General features: G+C 42.4%; 1 protein-coding gene across 1 annotated transcript in view; it reads right to left on the reverse strand.

Moving 5' to 3' along the window:
- LOC120034331 (serine/threonine-protein kinase WNK4-like) overlaps positions 1–19,043 on the reverse strand; it is a 75,296-nt gene that overhangs the window by 10,670 nt on the left and 45,583 nt on the right. The window contains exons 6-13 of the mRNA XM_038980849.1: positions 8,377–8,465; positions 7,396–7,615; positions 6,823–7,237; positions 5,724–5,923; positions 5,069–5,139; positions 3,888–4,014; positions 3,574–3,690; positions 1,292–1,465 (exon numbers count right to left, since the gene is read on the reverse strand). Coding sequence (XP_038836777.1) covers positions 1,292–1,465; positions 3,574–3,690; positions 3,888–4,014; positions 5,069–5,139; positions 5,724–5,923; positions 6,823–7,237; positions 7,396–7,615; positions 8,377–8,465 — 1,413 coding nt within the window. The remainder of the gene's footprint in view (positions 1–1,291; positions 1,466–3,573; positions 3,691–3,887; positions 4,015–5,068; positions 5,140–5,723; positions 5,924–6,822; positions 7,238–7,395; positions 7,616–8,376; positions 8,466–19,043) is intronic.

A 19,043-nucleotide genomic window follows, 5' to 3' on the forward strand; every position in this document is an offset into this window, starting at 1 on the left:
TTGTGTCAGGACCCGGTGCGAGAAACAGTCACTAATAATCGTCAGAACCCAGAAGATGAGGCAGATACAGCAGTACTAGAGATGGTGGTTTAATTAAAGAACAAAATCTTCAGGCAAAGAAACTAAATCCACAATGTCCAAAAATAAAGCCAAGAGGCACAAAGTGGAAATCCTCCAAAATACAAAAGAAACTCCACAAAGTGGTAAAAAACAGCAGGGAAAAACAAACCTCAAAAGACTACTCAAATAATACACAAGAGCTAAACCAGAGAACCTCTGGAAAATCCAACAAGAGAAATATCTATATAAAACAAGGCTTGGGCTGGGGCTGGGTGCTAACTTACACACACTGAGCAAGGAACTGAGGAACACACAGGGTTTAAATACTAACAAGGGAATGACCTACAGGTGCAAACAATAATTAGAGCAAGAAAAACAAAAGGTACAAAAAAGGTGCAATGGGGACATCTAGTGACCAAAACCCGAACAGTCTTGGCCAAAACCTGACAGTTTGGTCACACAACACAATGCCACAGATGTCTCAAGTTTTGAGGGAGCGTGCAGTTGGCATGCTGACTGCAGGAATGTCCAACAGAGCTGTTGCCAGAGAATGTAATGTTCATTTCTCTACCATAAGCCGCCTCCAACGTTGTTTTAGAGAATTTGGCTGTACATCCAACCGGCACAATCTCACAAGTAACCACGCCAGCCCAGGACCGCCACATATGGCTCCTTCACCTGCGGGATCGTCTGAGGAGGGGGAGGGAGGTGCTGAGCAGTATTTATGTCTGTAACAAAGCCCTTTTGTTGGGAAAAAGTCATTCTGATTGGCTGGGACTGGCTCCCAAGTGGGTGGCCCTATGCCCTCCTAGGCCCACCCATGGCTGCACCCCTGCCCAGTCATGTGAAATCAATAGATTAGGTCCTAATTTATTTATTTCTATTGACTGATTTCCTTATATGAACCCAAATTCAGTAAAATCGTAGAAATCGTTGTATGTTACGTTTATAGTTTTGTTCAGTATAGATGGTTGGTTTTGTAACTATTGTTGGTCCCACATAAAAAATAAGACTTTTAAGGCTATCATAAACCCTACATAGATGCTTCACAAATGATTGATATGCAGGTTCTACTGGTGGTAATAGTACAGGTTTTTAACACACTGTATTGTGTTGTGTTTGGTCTGTGTACAGCTGTATGCACATGTGGACCATGCCAACAATGGGCAGCAGCAGTGGTTAACCTGGCATCGTGGCACTGACCAATGATGTATATGTCTATGGCACTGACCTGCGAGGCGGACAGGGTGCCCACTTCGCTGAGGTAGGGGTAGAGCTGCTGGGCAGCGTCCCCCAGACTCAGGGGCTCACCCCTTCTCATCAGGGCCTCTGCACGCTTGATGATGTCACGCATGCGGTAGATGAAGCCCTCCTGCTCAGAGGGAAGGATGAACTCATTGTGGACCTGAGGGAGTTAAATCAATCAGTCAGTCAATCAATCAGTAAATTAATCATTCAATCAATAAAACAGATATGAGTGAAGGAACAGTTAGATTTGACAGATTGACGATTGAGACAAACACGGACACAGATGGACAAAGTCAGGGAAGAAAGAGAGGAAGATTTTGAATGTGCGTAAACAATCATCTTTGCTTGTTATTGTAAGGATTTCATAACAGACACCCACTTAGCTAGCCCTGAAACATGGCTGTAGTCTCGTAGCCGCTATAGGAGTCTATAGCCATGTGTCAGGGCTACCACTTAGGCAGATGGCTATTGGAGCAGTGAGTCGATAGCTTTCATACACACTAGTTTTGAAACTAGTTTTGCAAGTACAATGCCAAGTGCATTGTACAGGTAACTGCCAAAATAAAGTGGAACATCAACATAAAGTGTCTTTTTATTTTATTTTACCTTTATTTATACAGGTTTTTCTCATTGAGATAACATCTCTTTTCCATGAGAGACCTGGTCCAATAGTCTTATATGAAGAGTGCCTTGGTCCTCCTTTCTTTTTGATGACCAATTTACCCCTTTTACCAAAGAGCACCTTCTATCTACCAAAATGTACTATAGTGTACCTTAGTAGCGCTTCCCTTCCTCCTCTTTCTACTAGTCTTAATAGGACGTTGGGCCACCATGAGCCAGAACAGCTTCAATGCACCTTGGCATAGATTCAACAAGTGTTTGGAACTCTATTGGAGGGATGCGAGACCATTCTTCCATAAGAAATTTAATCATTTGGTGTTTTGTTGATGGTAGTGGAAAACACTCTCGGGCACCGCTCCAGAATCTCCCATAAGTGTTCAATTGGGTTGAGATCTGGTGACTGAGACAGTCATGGCATATGGTTTATAGTGTTTTCATGCTCATCAAACTATTTGGTGACCACTCGTGCCCTGTGGATGGGGGCATTGTCATCCTATGGGGCATAGTCATGGTAGCCAAAATAATGGCCTGCCCAGGATTTTGTACATGACCCTAAGCAAGATGGGATGTTAATTGCTTAATTAACTCAGGACCCACACCTGTGTGGAAGCACCTACTTTTAGTATATTTTGTATCCCTCATTTGAAGTGTTTCCATTATTTTGGCAGTTACCTGTATGTTGAGATGAGATGGACACAACAACATAAAATACAGGACACCATATTCAGATGACAAGAGAGAAAACAGTATCTAAGCAAGCCTAAATAACCATATATATTAAATGATAAAAAAAGATATATCATTTTTTTGTACCAAGCTAAATTATCTAATGTCATTGGTAGATAAATTTGCTTATGGAACCTAAAAAAGGTATAATACAAGTGATTTATCTTATTTCAATAAATGTTTCAAGATATGTTATACTATTTCATATTAAGGTCAAATATCTTGGAAAATATCTTGAAATAAGATAAATTACTTGTATTAAGCCTTTCATAGGTTAAAATAAGCAATCTGCCAATGACGTTAGATAATTTCACTTGGTATGAATTATCACTCAATATAAGACATTTCGGCTTGTTTAGATTTCACTTTTTCCAGTGCACCAATTCAAAATTGTTCTCTGCGGTCATTTTCAGCTTGTTTTAATCCCATCAACTCCATGATGTGAGCAACTGCTATGAAGTTTTAAGGATTAGAGAAATGTTCCCCCATGACTGGGTCATATTCAATCAAAACCGTTAACCATGCGTTCCCAGGGCCAAGGCCAAACAACATTCTTTCCAAAACTGTGAGAGATCTTGCTGGAATCCATGGTCAGTTTCACTTTCTTACACAGTAAACACTATGTCATTGATTGGATAATTAGATGTTATATTCTCAAGGAGCAAGCACAGTGTTCTTCTGTGTTCTCTGGGAAGTTACAGTTCTGCTTGAAAAAAGCCCGATGTTTTGTAACACTGGATGAGCTTACAGTAGCTCAGTGGATAAGAATTAGTTGAGTTGAAGATACGTGCATGCACGCACACACACACACACACACACACACACACACACACACACACACACACACACACACACACACACACACACACACACACACACACACACACACACACACACACACACACACAGTGCACTCACCATGACAGCAGCAATGTCCTCCGGGTTGTCTCCATCCAGGTCAAACTTAAAGGTCACCATCTTACTGTTGTGAGTCTGGAGCTGACACTCCACCACACGGTCCACTTTGTCAGACAACTGGAAGGACAGGAGAAAAATTAGTGTTTATCCACTCAGAACACGTAGCCACTTGACAAGACCAATGATGACTTGGATTGCAATCCTCTTTGTATGTGATTACATGTATGTGTATGTGATGACATTGTATGTCATTACAACTGCTAACTGACAGACAGACAGAGAGATAGAGAAACAGACAGACAGACATTCCATACCCCAGTGATTCGTAAGCGTGAGCGGGCTCTCCTCCTGAAGAGCTTGGTACCGGTACGTTTGTTGGCACTCTTTTCTGATAGACCCTCATTGCCATCACTCAAGCCTGATGTCACATCAGAGGCATAGCTGTGGGGATAATCAGGAAGTGGGTTATGACAACTGCCCAGGAGATGTAACACTGTCATTTTGTTATTGATAATACTAACTATTGCTATAAGAACACCTACACTACTACCACCACTACAAAAATGTTGACTACTAGCACTTGCAGTACCAATACAACTACTACTACTGAAAGTACAACAACAACTACTACTAATGTCTACTTTTAGTCTTATTTATACTACACAACTAATAATGAACTGGTTATTAATGAGGCTGTAGTGTATGACCAAACAAACCACTGAGAGTCTTCTAACTCCTATTAAAAGGTTATGTCCATCCCACCCAGCTCCCAGAAGGAAAAGCCTTTTAAGACCATTGACCTTCTCCCCCGAGACCATTATGGGTTACAGTCAGAAAGGCACCTGAAGGGAAGGAAGTGCTCTGATGCCTCTTGCTCCACTCTCGCTCTAATTGCACACAGGAAATGGGGTAATTGGAGGATGAGGGCAGGGGGAGGATGGGGGAGAGAGAGAGTGTGTGTGTGTGTGTGTGTGTGTGTTAGGAGAGTCACAGGAGAAAAGGAAGCACACTCTAACGGAGCGCTTTAAACAGACATTCACGTGGCATCATTCATCAAAGTGTTGTTCGCCACGTCAGACTCGCTCGCTATTTCCCATGGGGATAGAGAACCACACACAGGCTCTAAAAAAGATCCCCTTCAAGTTCACACACACCTGTCCTGTTTTAATAAATACTACCGGAATTGTGTGTTAACTGCACGGATACCCATTAGACAGAGAAGTTGTCCATTCTACTTTTATTTATTTAATTGAACCTTTATTTAACTAGTTAAAAGCAGCAAAGTGCTCGTATAGTGGTTGTATACTTCTATAGTACATTTGAAATGTTTGTTCCTTTGTTGGGCCTTTGTTGTCTTGATTGCAACACTGCCATATACACATCACATTATACTTAGATACTGGCCATAAGGTGTGTGGTGCAGGCCTTTGGCTTTCTTTATACCCTGAACAACACCCCCATCATGGAAGAGGGGTTCTACATGTGTTTGGGTTACCTGTCGATAGGAGAAGAGAAACCACTGGCATTTCCTGACTGGGGCATGGTAGTGTTGGATACAGCGATACTCTGGGGGAGGGACAGAGGGTCAGAATAGTCTGTTGAGGTAGGGTGCTAAAATTACACACTCATGGCTATTCTGGGTATTAATGGCTTATCCACTCATCACTCTAATCATAAACACATATCCCCGCTATATAACTAGTAGGGCCCAGAAACTTTCCTGGTAAGGTGTTGTGTAAGAGTCCTAACTGGTTATAACACCTTTTATAAACTGGCTGGTTCGAGCCCTGAATGCTGATTGGCTGACAGCTGTGGTATATCAGACCGTATACCACGGGTATGACAAAACATCAAATTTTTTGACAAAACATCTAATTACGTTGGTAACCAGTTTATAATAGCAATAAGGCACCTCTGTGGTTTGTGATATATGGCCAATATACCACGGCTAAGGGCTGTGTCCAGGCACTCAGCGTTGCATTGTGCGTAAGAACAGCCCTTAGCCGTGGTATATTGGCCATATAACACACCCCCCGGGCCTTATTGCTTAATTATAACAGTTATAAGAAGTCATGATAATTAATATTTGGACTGTTGAGCTCTACATCCATAGAAATATAAACCTCAAGACCTTCATACAGGATACCTACCGAGGGGAAGCGGAGAGCCGGGATTGGTGGAGCGTCAGGGGGAGGAGCCTCGATGGCCAGGGCCTCGATGCGAGGGATCTCCAGGGGCAACAAAACAGGAGTGATGGAGGAAGGGGCGGAGTTAACAGGAGGCTGGAGATGGGGATCCCCGGGATCCTGGAAGCCAGAGGAGCTCAGGTAGCCGTCCATCTCGCAGTCGGCTGCCATGGAGACATCATGGTTAAAGGAAGGGAAGTGGAAGGGAAGAGACAGACAGGCGTTAACATTAACATTCTTTATGTCATGTAACCCTGACTGTGTTCAACATATACTGTAAAAGTTAAGTCTTGTTGGAAATAATGTATACTCAATGTTTCTTGTTATTTGTTAATGAAAAAAAATCCAAACATGTCCTGAGGGAGGGGTCCTTTTTGGGCTCCACTAACAGGCACCGTGAGGGACGGCTACATGGATTAGCAGGGCTCGAGGGTAACCACAACAAATGGACAGAGGCATAACTGCAAAAGATTAGCCTACTTAATAAAAGGAAACACGTGGGCCCATACACACACAGTGCAGCTGTGATACTGTAATACCGAATCCAGGGCATGAGCATGTCAGCAATGAATGTTTGAAGCATGTTTTGGGTAAACCTTCTACATATATCAGCGAGTATGTGCCCCAGGTACTAATCTTGAAGGTTGTGTGAATAGGGTATCTGTATTCTATATCTTGTCTATGGTAAACTTGTGAACCATGCTTATCTATCTGCGTCATGCTTATAGGCCAGACCAATGCACTTTGCATGTTGTCTAGACATGAGAAGGCTCGACTGTACATGCTGTCTGTGGGCAAATGTGTAGCTTCAGGAGCTCAGCTACGAAGCGACATAAGGTTGGGATAAATGCGTCTGCTATATATGACCATGTGATTACAGTATAGTGCAGTGGTTCTCAAACCTCTCCTCGGATACCCCCAGCCGCTCCAGAGCTAGCACACCTGATTCAACTTGTTAAAGGATCACCAAGCCCTTGAATAGATGAATCAGTTGAGCTAGTTCACGTCCGAGGGTCCCGAAGGAGAAGTTTGAGAACCACTGGTATAGTGAGTGTATCCTCACACGTGGCAGAGGAGTAGCTGGCGTGTCTGATGTTGTAGTGCAGCCGCTGGTCTGCCTCCTGCTCCTCCGTTTCTGCTGTGAAGCTGGCGTTTATCCCCGAATCCCCCGAGCCGTTAGCCATGGACATCACCGGCCCCGACACCGTCGGAGTGGGCGGAGTCTGGGCAGGGGGTGCCGAGACAGGGGCGGGGTTGGGCGGTTTAATGGGAAGGGCTATTTGAGGTTTGGGGGTGGGCGGTTCTGGCTCGGGGGCCAACTCTGGTTCTTCCTCAATGACAGTTTCCTGTTGTTGGCGCAAGGCCTCCTCGGCCATCCGGCGCTGCTTCTCCCGCTGCCGCTTGATGGCGGTGGCGCGGTCCCGGATGGCTTTGGCCACCAGCTTGTAGTCTGCCTCACAGACAAAGCCCAGCACCACCTAGGGGGAGGGGGGAGAGGATGAGGGAGAGGGAAGGAAAGGGGTGGTGAGGGAGAAGATTAGGGAGAGAGAGAGGGGGAGAGGGAGAGCAATCAGTGAACTTGACACTTGAGATCCACAAAATGTGAAAGGGGTCCGGAAATCCATCAACAACCCACCATCTCCTGAGCCACCTCCTCGGGTACGTCCTTGTAGAGTTCAAACAGGAACTCAATGGCGTTGTTGTCCTTGTACTTCCCATGCAGCTTCTTGGTGTCGTCCATACGCAGCCACAGCTTCAGGCCAGACTTCACCGTGTCGTCCTCCTCCGCCAGCTCAACATGGACGCCATTGTTCTCCTTGAAGAAGGTGTGCTCCAGCAGGTCTTGGATGGTGTACCTGGAGAGGCCACTGTTTTCTTAGTTCTATAATCCATTGAATTGAATTTTACTGTATTTTCTCAGTCTGTTCTTTTTATAGTCATTAACTAAACATGGGGGACAAAAACAGTATTTTACTATAGGTGGGTGGATGTGGTGAGTCAGACTTTGTGCCACTTTAGACTATTGACACACAGCCAAAGGAGAGAGATGGATAGGTGTGTAATGTAATGTGCCCCTATTTAACAGCAGGTCAGGTATCATCTCATTAGAACCCCAGGGGGCCTGAAACCTGACACCATTAACGATGGTCGATGTGTGTGTCACCCAGTTCCCTCGCCATAGTAATGTGGCAACATTTGAATTATGTATGTCTGAAGTCGTTTCTCACTGTTATTTTTAGCTCATAACATAATTCGATCAATGCTTTGAAAGAGAATGAGAAAATAGAAAAGCTAATCATAAAACTGTTTTCTTGAGGGCATTTACACAGTTGTTGGCTGAGACTGATACAATTTATTTTGTTCCAATGTCAGTGCTCTTAGATTAATGTTGGAGAGAGAGCGACAAAGATTCTAGACAAACTAGCTTGACAGGTATAATATCCTTTGTCTAGGAGGAACAAAACTGTCTGTCTAATGTTTGCACACATTAAGAATAGACACACACACGTCAACCTAGAATCTATCCAACGTTTGATACCACACCACCGAAGTGCCAGACTGAAAGCAGATGCCTGAGGTAAGGTGAGTAAAGAGAATTCCTATCTGATTACTCTACCTCTGGTCTGTATTTATGCGGATGCATCCCTCTATGATCTCTTTCAACTCAGGGACTTTTACTTTGAAGAAGCTGTCCGGCTTAATTCCCTGTGAGGAGAAAGAAGGAGGGGAAAAGAGGAACGGTTAAATATGTCACCGACGTCAATCACTCCACCATTTGGGAGAGGAGAGGACTGACGCAGGCAGAAGGACCCCTGAAGCAGAGTATGTGAGCAGAGCAGAGTTGGAGCAGAGTGGGGAGTGGAGCGTGCCAAATGAGGAGTGAGGAGCGAGATTCCCAAAGGCTGGAGCTTCGGCCTTCGCGCCCGCTCCAATTTCGCTCCAGTATTGCTCACTTCACGAGCTCAGGGCATGCCCGGCTCAGCATGCATTTGTAGTTACTTGGGTGCTGCTATAACCCCTTGCTTTAGCTACTGTCATGGAGTTCCCTAAATATTTTAATTTAAAAAACACACAGGTGCAAAATCAAGGTGACTTACAAAGATGAGGACCAAGAGCAAGAGAGGGAGTGTGGTGATGTAGTGTCCACAACTAAAGAATCATTGTGGAATCTGAAAAGACAAATATCCCGAAAGCATGATGGTGTAGGCTACTTACTACGTGCATATGCCAAAAGAAAGGAATGAGGTGGATAGCTAATTAAGTGTCATTGTAGCAAAGTATTTATAAACAAAAAATCTGATCTCTTAAAAGATTCCTTCATTTTTGTTCTATTATTTATACAATAGGCCATAATTGATTTGGGCCCAATAAGCCTGGCATATTCCAACTTTCAAGGAGCTTTCTGTTTTGATTGGGTTATTTTGCCTAAAAACATCCCTGACCAGCCTGGCAAGAGTGGCCAAAAGGTTGATTAGCTTCCCCAGTGGCTCTGCAAGCTCGGAGAGCATATTATCTGCTGCTGGCCTGCTCTCCAGGCACCATGGAATGAGCCTGAAGCCACAAACTCTGTCGAAATTTGGGTTTCTAAAAACGAATTCAAAGGCACTGTAAACTGAGCCCAATAAGGCATTTTTCATTTAATTCTAACTATAATCTGGGTGGTTCGAACTCTGAATGCTGATTGGCTGACAGCCGTAGTATATCAGACTGTATACCACGGGTATGACAAAACATTTATTTTTACTGCTCTAATTACATTGGTAGCCAGTTTTTAATAGCAATAAGGCACCTCAGGGGTTTGTGGTATATGGCCAATATACCACGGCTAAGGGCTGTATCCAGGCACTCTGCATTGCGTCATGCATAAGACCTTAGCCGTGGTATATTGGCCATATACTACACCTCCTCGTGCCTTATTGCTTAAGTAAGTCACAGCCTATATAGGCAATTTATAGACTATAATTATTTAATACAACGAAATGTTGTTTAAATGCTGAGCACTTAATGTCCCTGACTGCCTACCAGCCTAGTGTGTCACATTCACAAATGCTTCACAATTTATTTCTTTGTAGGTTATAGCCTTGAAATAATTGAAATAATACAGCCTAAATAATCCTTTTTGTTCCTTCTTAGTCTCTGTCTGGCGCCTGACCTGGCGCCTGCCCTATTTAGAGTGTTAATATGCTGTTTAATATGACATGCAGCCTATTTGAAATGATGAGCGCTTCTTACATTCACCTTTTCATGTTTATTAAAATACTTTTCATTCAAATCATATAAAATTTATTGCTCACATACACGTGTTTAGCAGATGTTATTGCGGGTGTAGCGAAATGCTTGTGTATGGTTTGGTTTCAATACTTCAAAACCAAATGGTAGGTCCAGGTAGTCACAAAAATAGATGGGTGTTGGTTCAATTGTGATTTTAATGAATGGAGCGAATTTGGAGAGGCATTTTTTTTTTCTGTGAGTGCATAGAGGTTTTTAGTGGAGCGGTTGGAAAGGACATGGAGTGCCGAAGCGGTGATCCATGAGCGATGAGTGGATAGCCGACAGTTCAACTCCGCTCACCTACTCTGTCCTGAAGGAGCCAGGATGATACAGGAGTGAGGAGTGAGGGACAATGTGGAGATTATTCCCTAGCCTGCCCTACACCACTATGATGGATGGAATACTTTCTAAGTGTGTCTCTATGCTTCAAAGACACAGTAGATGTACATCCTCTATTCACATTGGTAGATCTCCTGAGTGGAATACCTTTAAATATGAAATATATATATGATAAATATCTAAATGGAGTTAAAGGTTTCGTTGTTATCGGTAACTTTAGGTCGTGTTGTCATCGGTAACAGTTGCCCGGACACCCTGCCCAGGGGCACAATGTCAAAAAACAGTGGCCCACAGTTCAATGGTGTTCCCGTCAGAGACATTCTCTGTGGGCCATCGTCATAGAGTTCAGACATAATGGAGCATGGCTATGCACACAAACAAACACGAACAAACGCACGCACCAACACACACACAAAGAGGAGGGTTTGACTGTGTCCCAACCCGTTCACTGTTAAGTTTCTCTCTGAGTTCTACGGCCAGTTAGAACTAAAGTTCGAATGTCGTGAGAGAGTGGTGGTGTGTGTAAGAGTATTGCGGTGCTAGCCTGTTAGCTAATGGTTTTGTACACAAACACTCAGGTCATGATACATAATGTCCAAAACCATCCAGAGCACGCAGGTGTGTGTGAATGCAGAGCACTGAGTACTAATAACCATGTGGTTTACCTAAAGGGTAGTCAGCTCATAGCTCATGTTTATTTGGTTTAGACACAAATGTTCAGTGACATAATACAAAATGTACAAAACCATCTAGAGGATAGTGATGGGTATAACAGGTGTCCATACAGTAGCTGTCGTGACCGGATACAAATAGAGAGAGACTTCCTATGGGGCTGTTAGCTAAAAGCTAACGTAGTGTGAGCATAAATATCAAGCAGCAGTCAGATACTCACTACATAGTAGCCTTAGCATGTGTGGCGGTGAATACAATGACTGGGTTACACAGGTAAATGGGATACTTCCTGTAATGCTGTGTGTTAATGCTTTGAGGTGATGCATGGCCAATATGCTCTTTAGGTTTATGAAGTAACTATCACCAGACACAGCGCAGGGAGTTCCGGTAGGGTGAGAGAAACAACCAACAGAGCTGTGTCCTACTGAACAATATGCATGAACAAACACATTCACACACTATAAAGCCAATGTCACACACAGAACCACACGCGTATACAGACACGGCCACATCACTAGACCACAGGTCTTTTCTGTGAAAGGATGGGAAACATGGTGTGGGTGGAAAGAGGATAAATGCTTCAAGAAGAGGTTTTACCACAAGAAACGATTGAGTCATTCTCCCCTTTGAAGCTTCATGAACAGAACACGCAAGTGTAGCGGAGGAGATTAACACATTTCATTGAGGTGATAAGACTCCCCGACAGAGAAATATACCACTATTTCACAGTCTGTCGCCTCCATGGTCTCCACAGATTAAACAAGGCCTGGAGGGTCAAGCTCTGGAGTTACTGAGCGGAAAAGCAAGGTAAACCTCCTCCGTGTAAAATGTACGAGGCGGAAACAACAAGATGACGGCAACGAGAAACGGAATGGGAAGCCTGGTCCTCGTTTATCACACACACACACACACACACACACACACACACACACACACACACACACACACACACACACACACACACACACACACACACACACATCGTTTAACACAGAGCACAGAGTGTGAGCGGAGTTGATCACAAGGTTTTCAGCAAAAGGAACCTGTCTGCACAAAGTGAGTGTTGTAATGCAGCTTGTTTTTTATTACATAACTCCTCAAAAAAGACTATAAAAAACTATGTGAGATTATATTGGATTAATGAACACAGTGGCATATTTGTGGAGGAACTTTAAATTGCTCAACCGGTTCCATATGACGAATAGTGTGAAATACGTAGCAGTAAAAAAAAAAAAAAATTGGAGAGGACCAGTGAGATTTGACAAATGTGCTTTTTTCCGGTGGTGACGACAGTGGCACCAAATGCTCCTCTTTTCCCACTAAAGTGAGGGGAGGCAGCGGAACTTACTAATGGAAAATGGACTCTATCGAATTCTCTGGTGTTATCTGAGCAGATAATTGCAGCAACTAACTACGTAAGAGAAAAAGGAAGGGAAAAGACATAATAACAAAACAAACAAGACATTCTAAGTAACAAAAATTGAGAGAAAAAAAAGCTAAATGGTCTCCATCTTAATGGCTGATATGAAAACCATCTGAAGACATGAATAAACCCTTCAGTCTTTAGAGGGGCTTAGGGAGGAGTCACAGAGCCTGCTCTGTACAGTGGCTTTTGTTGGTCGGTGACATCAGCCCAACATCTCCCCAACGTCCTGACCCACCGGGACTCTGAGGTGTACTGAGGACATGAAGTCCTGAGATACAGAGCCAACCACTCCCCCCACCTGAATGAATAGAATGAATGAATGGAAAGTCTGTTTTTAGAAGAGAGAGAGAGAGACAGGCAGATGAGTTGAAGATGGAGAGATTTTGGAGGATATTATCTTCTGGGAGACAGACATCATAATGGACGCTCTCTATGATCCAATCTCCAAGGCATGGCAAGAACAATGTCAAACTGAAGGTTAATGAGAGATGATGGGTCTCTTGACTAGGGCCCCAAACCTCCATTCCATATATTGCAATTGGTAAAATTACACTATTTAATATTTTGCACCAGATTTGGATAGGAATATTTATTTTTCAGAACTATCTCGCTTTATCTCTGTGTCTCCCTCCCCTTCTCTCTTTCTCCTAATGACAAATATTCTCCATAATCCCCACTGACAGCAAGCAAATCATCCTAATCACACAAATTAGCTTTCCAAGAACACCAATGTTTTAGGTGGAGAAAACACAGAAGCACTGATGGGTGTATACAGAACATAAGCATGTTGTTCCCGTCCAGCTAGATGTACTTTGAAGAGGACTGACTTAATTAGCTCTACAATTTGGAGTTAACACACACAAACTCAAATTCAACACACAGAAACACTGCCTCTAACACAGACAAACAGTTAGAGCACCTTGTGTAATGAGATGAAAAGGCTCCACTTTCCATTGTGCCATAGCTTCTTGACTTCTAGCACTCAGAAAGCCCTTTGAAAAATGGCTTGATGTGGATGCTTTAATCTCCTCACGTAAAATAAATAAATAACGATCAAATTGAAAATGTTTCCCATGGAAATACTATGACTTGATGACTGAAGTTTTATGAGCAGACCACTGCAAAGGTTATTGCACTACTGGCCTTTTTAATACAAAGCTTACAGGCTGACTCCCTGCTGCTAAAACAAGGGTATATTGCTAGTGGTTCTGAGATCAAAACTAGAGTAGAACCATAATCTAACTCAGTCAGGGAAACGTATGTACATGTATGAAACATGTGTGGGATGATATGGGCCACAGGTCTGTGTACACGCGTGTTCCTTAAAACATGATTCAATCACACAGACTCTAGTTTGCCTGAGACGGAGAGAGAGATAGACAGAGAGAGAGACAGAGAGAGAGAGAGAGAGAGCAAGAGAGCAAGAGAGAGACATAGAGAGAGACTGAGAGAGAGACAGAGAGAGACAGGGAGATAGACAGAGAGACAAAGAGAGAGACAAAGAGAGAGAGAGACAGGGATAGCAAGAGAGAGAGACAGACAGACAGAGAGACCACTAAAACAGCGAGCTTGCCTGAGACGGATAGCATTAATTATGTAAATTACACGGCTACTCTAATTATGCACACATGCATAAATGTGCACACACAGAGATAGAAAGAGAGAGACAGAGACTGACAGACAAAAGGAGAGAGATAGAGAGAGACAGAAAGAGAGAGCGGGAGAGACAGATAGATAGAGACAGAGAGAGACAGAAAGAGAGAGACAGAGAGAAAGAGAGAGAGAGACAGATAGAGATATAGATAGAGAGAGACAGATAGATAGAGACAGAGAGAGACAGAGAGAGAGACAGGGAGAGACAGAGAGAGAGAGACAGAAAGAGAAAGATACAACTCTATAAACGTACACTCAGAACCAAAAAAAGCACAGTACAACAGCAAGCAGCTGACACTACTTGAGGAGTCCATAAACACAAACAACTTCTGGCAAAATTGGAAAAAACTAAAAAAATCTAAACAAGAGGAATTAGCAATACAAAACGGTGACATATGGACAACCCATTTTAAAACACTCTACAACACCGTTCAAATTGACACAAACGCAGAACAACGCCAAATTCATGAGAAGTTGAATGGATTAGAAAAAGCTATAAAGGACAATCAAAATCCACTGGACTCCCCAATTACTGACCAGGAGCTCTATAAGAAACTTCAGGCCCTCAAATTTAAAAAAGCATGCGGACCTGATGGCATCCTAAATGAGATGCTCAAACTCACTAGTGCAAAATTTCAATTGGCTATATTAAAACTGTTTAATTTGATCCTGAGTGTAGGTTATTTCCCTGACATCTGGAATCAAGGACTCATAACCCCAATCTTTAAAAACGGAGACAAATTTGACCCTAACAATTACAGAGGCATTTGTGTGAACAGTAACCTGGGGAAGGTTTTCTGTAGTATTATAAATGTAAGAGTTCTAAACTTGCTTAATAAGCACAATGTCTTGAGTAAAAGCCAAATTGGATTTTTCCAAAACATCGCACATCTGATCAGATTTACACCCTACACACCCTGATAGATAAACATGTCCACCAAAATAATACCAGAATATACGCTTGCTTTATCGACTTCCAAAAAGCATTTGATTCTATTTGGCATACAGGACTGTTCTACAAAGTTATTGAAAGTGGTGTAGGGGGTAAAACATATGACATAATTAAATCAATGTATACTGGCAATACGTGCAGCATTAAAATTGGCAAGAAAATAACTGAATTCTTTAACCAGGGCCGGGGCCTTTGTCAGGGTTGTAATCTGAGCCCTGCACTCTTCAATATTTACATCAACGAATTGGCCACTATCCTAGAAAAATCCTCAGCCCCTGGTGTTAGTCTCCACAATTCAGAGGTTAAATGCCTACTCTTCGCAGATGACCTATGCCTGCTGTCACCCACAGCACATGGCCTACAGCAGAGCCTGGACCTGCTAGAGCAGTACTGCCAGACCTGGGCCCTGGCAGTAAACCCCAAAAAGACTAAAATAATAATTTTCCAGAGAAGATCCAGATCTCAGGGAATTAGACCAAAGTTCTCAATTGGTACAAAATATATAGAGTACTGCACACACTACAATTACTTTGGTTTAAAAATAAGCTCAACTGGACACCTTAATGAGGCAGTGAATGAACTGAGAGAGAAAGCACGCAGGGCATTCTACGCCATTAAAAAGCTAATTCAAATTGGAATACCTATTGAAATTTGGCTAAAACTAATTGAATATGTCATTGAACCAATTGCACTTTATGGCAGCGAGGTGTGGGGTCCACTTACAAAACAAGATTTCATCAAATGGGACAAACACCCCATTGAAACCCTGCATGCAAAGTTCTGTAAGATTATCCTGCATGTTCAGAGGAAAACTACAAACACTGCATGCAGGGCAGAATTAGGCCAATATCCACTAATAATAAAAACTAAAAAAAGAGCAATTAAGTTTTGGAAACATCTAAAATACAGTGACCCCCTCTCATATCACTACCAAGCCCTGCAATGCCAAGAGCTGAGCAAAGAAAAGAGTCCCCTCATCCAGCTGGTCCTGGGGCTGAGTTTACAAACCTGTTCTACTAACACACTGAAGCCTCAGGACCAGCACATCCGATCAATCAGGATAAACCAAATTACAACACAGTCAAAACAAAACTATATTGCTTATTGGGAAACACAAGCACAAACACAAAGCAGGGCTATACTTAAACTTTTTTTTTTTTTTTCAATTTTCTTTTCAATTATTTTACCCCTTTTTTCTCCCCAATTTCATGGTATCCAATTAGTAGTAGTTACTGTCTTGTCTCATCGCTGCAACTCCCGTACGGACTCGGGAGAGGCGAAGGTCGATAGCCATGCGTCCTCCGAAACACAACCCAACCAAGCCGCACTGCTTCTTGACACAACGCTGCTGCGGCAGAGCCTGGGTTCGAACCCAGAGTCTCTGGTGGCACAGCTAGCGATGCAGTGCCTTAGACCACTGCGCCACCCGGGAGGCATACTTAAACTTTTTAACATCATCCACAGCACTGGCATCTTACCCAATATTTGGAACCACCCCAGTCCAAAAAAAGTGGATACAAATTTGACCCCAATAACTACCATGGGATATGTGTCGACAGCAACCGTGGGAAAATCCACTGCTTTATCATTAACAGCAGACTCGTACATTTCCTCAATGAAAACGATGTACTGAGAAAATGTAAAATTGGCTTTTCACCAAATTACCGTACGACAGACCACGTATTCTCCCTGCACACCCTAATTGACATACAAACAAACCAAAACAAAGGCAAAGTCTTTTCATGGTTTGTTGATTTCAAAAAAGCTTTTTACTCAATTTGGCATGAGGGTCTGCTGATGATCTGGTGCTTCTGTCCCCAACCAAGGAGAGCCTACAGCAGCACCTAGATCTGCTGCACAGATTCTATCAGACCTGGGCCCTGACAGTAAATCTCAGTAAGACAAAAATAATGGTGTTTCCAAAAAGGTCCAGACCTGGGCCCTGCCAAATGTATGACCATATTAGAGACACATTTTTCCCTCAGATTACACAGACCAACAAAGAATTTGAAAACAAATCCAATTTTGATAAACTCCCATATCTATTGGGTGAAATACCACAGTGTGCATCACAGCAGCAAAATTTGTGACCTGTTGCTACAAGAAAAATCCAAACAGTAAAGAACAAACACTGTTGTAAATACAACCCCTATATGTTTATTTATTTTCCCTTTTGTACTTTAACTATTTGCACATCGTTACAACACTGTATATAGACATAATATTACATTTGAAATCTCTCTATTTATTTGGAACTTGTGTAAAGTTTACTGTTCATTTTTTATTGTTTATTTCACTTTTGTTTATTATCCATTTCACTTACTTTGGCAATGTAAACATATGTTTCCCATGCCAATAAAGCCTGTTAAATGGAATTTAATTGAGAGACAGAGAGAGACAGAAACAGACAGAGAGACATAGAAAGAGAGACAGAGACAGACAGAGCGATAGAGACAGAGAGAGAGAGACAGAAAGAGGTCCTTCTACGGTTGTTTCTCACGCTCGTAGTCTTTTTCTCTTTGAGAGAGTCTTTGTATGGTCTGCCTAGGGAGATGACCACTAAAACAGCCAGTTTTTCTGAGACGGATAGCATTAATTATGTCAATTACACGGATACTCTAATTATGCACACATGACAGAGAGACAGAGTTCAAAAAATGTTATATTCCTATCCAAATCTGGGGCACAATATTCAATAGTGTAATGTTACCAATTGCACTATATGGAAGCAAGGTTTGGGGTCCACCAATTAACAATTATAAGCACTGGGAGAAAAACCCAATAGAAAATCTAGAATTATCCTAAATATCCAAAAGAAAGTACCAAATAATGCATGCAGGGTGGAACTCGGACGATTCCCTTTAACTGTAAATATAAAGAAAAGGACACTAAAATGTTGGCACCATTTGAAATTAACCCCCAAAACATCCTTACAATTCAAAGCCAAGACCTGAACCCTGAAAAGAGTTCCCTGTGTCAGTTGTTAAAACACTACACAACCCTATTATCCAATCACACTGTCACGTTCGTCGTAGTGATGAGACCAAGGCGCAGCGTGGTATGCGTACATTCTCTTAATTAAACGAATGAACACTGAACAAACTAACAAAGTAACAAAACTAACGTGAAGCTATATAACACGAGTGCTGACAGGCAACTTCACATAGACAAGAACCCACGAATATCCAAGGGAAAATGGCAACCTAAATATGATCCCCAATCAGAGACAACGATAAACAGCTGTCTCTGATTGGGAACCAATTCAGGCCACCATAGACCTACATAACCTAGACTTACAAAAAACCCATAGATATACAAAAACCCTAGACAAGACAAAACACACATACCCACCCTCGTCACAACCTGACCTGACCAAAATAATAAAGAAAACATAGATAACTAAGGTCAGGGCGTGACACACACAGGGAAACCAATCACACTGTTACAGAAATGAAAACCTCTTACTTGACAAATTGGGAAAATGAAACAAAAACACAGAATAAACTAAATTGCTATTTGGCCCTCAAATGAGAATACAAATTGGCAGAATATCTCTACTCTGTCAGAGATACAAAACAGAGACAGATCCTGACCAAATACAGGCTCGGCGAACACCAATTGGCTATAGAAAAAGGGAGACATCAAAAGACATGGCTACCCAAAGAGGAGTGTCTATGTGGTCACTGCAAGACAGGGGAGGTAGAGACAGAGATCTACTTTTTCCTCTACTGTGAGAAATACTCCCAAATAAGATTATCTTTAAAAAAAAACTCAATCAATTCCCAACCTCTGTGCATTTACTAATAACATAAAGCTGGGAATTATTCTGGTTGAGGGAGAAACCGCAAATATTACTGCCAGATATGTATATGACTGCCATAGTCTGAGGGACATCCCATGACCATTAATTCCCTGTAGTATTTACATTGTATATAACTTACTAGTAATACATAGTGTAACAATCATCATG

The sequence above is a fragment of the Salvelinus namaycush genome, chromosome 41 (assembly GCF_016432855.1).
Source record: "Salvelinus namaycush isolate Seneca chromosome 41, SaNama_1.0, whole genome shotgun sequence".
Lineage (NCBI taxonomy): Eukaryota > Metazoa > Chordata > Actinopteri > Salmoniformes > Salmonidae > Salvelinus > Salvelinus namaycush.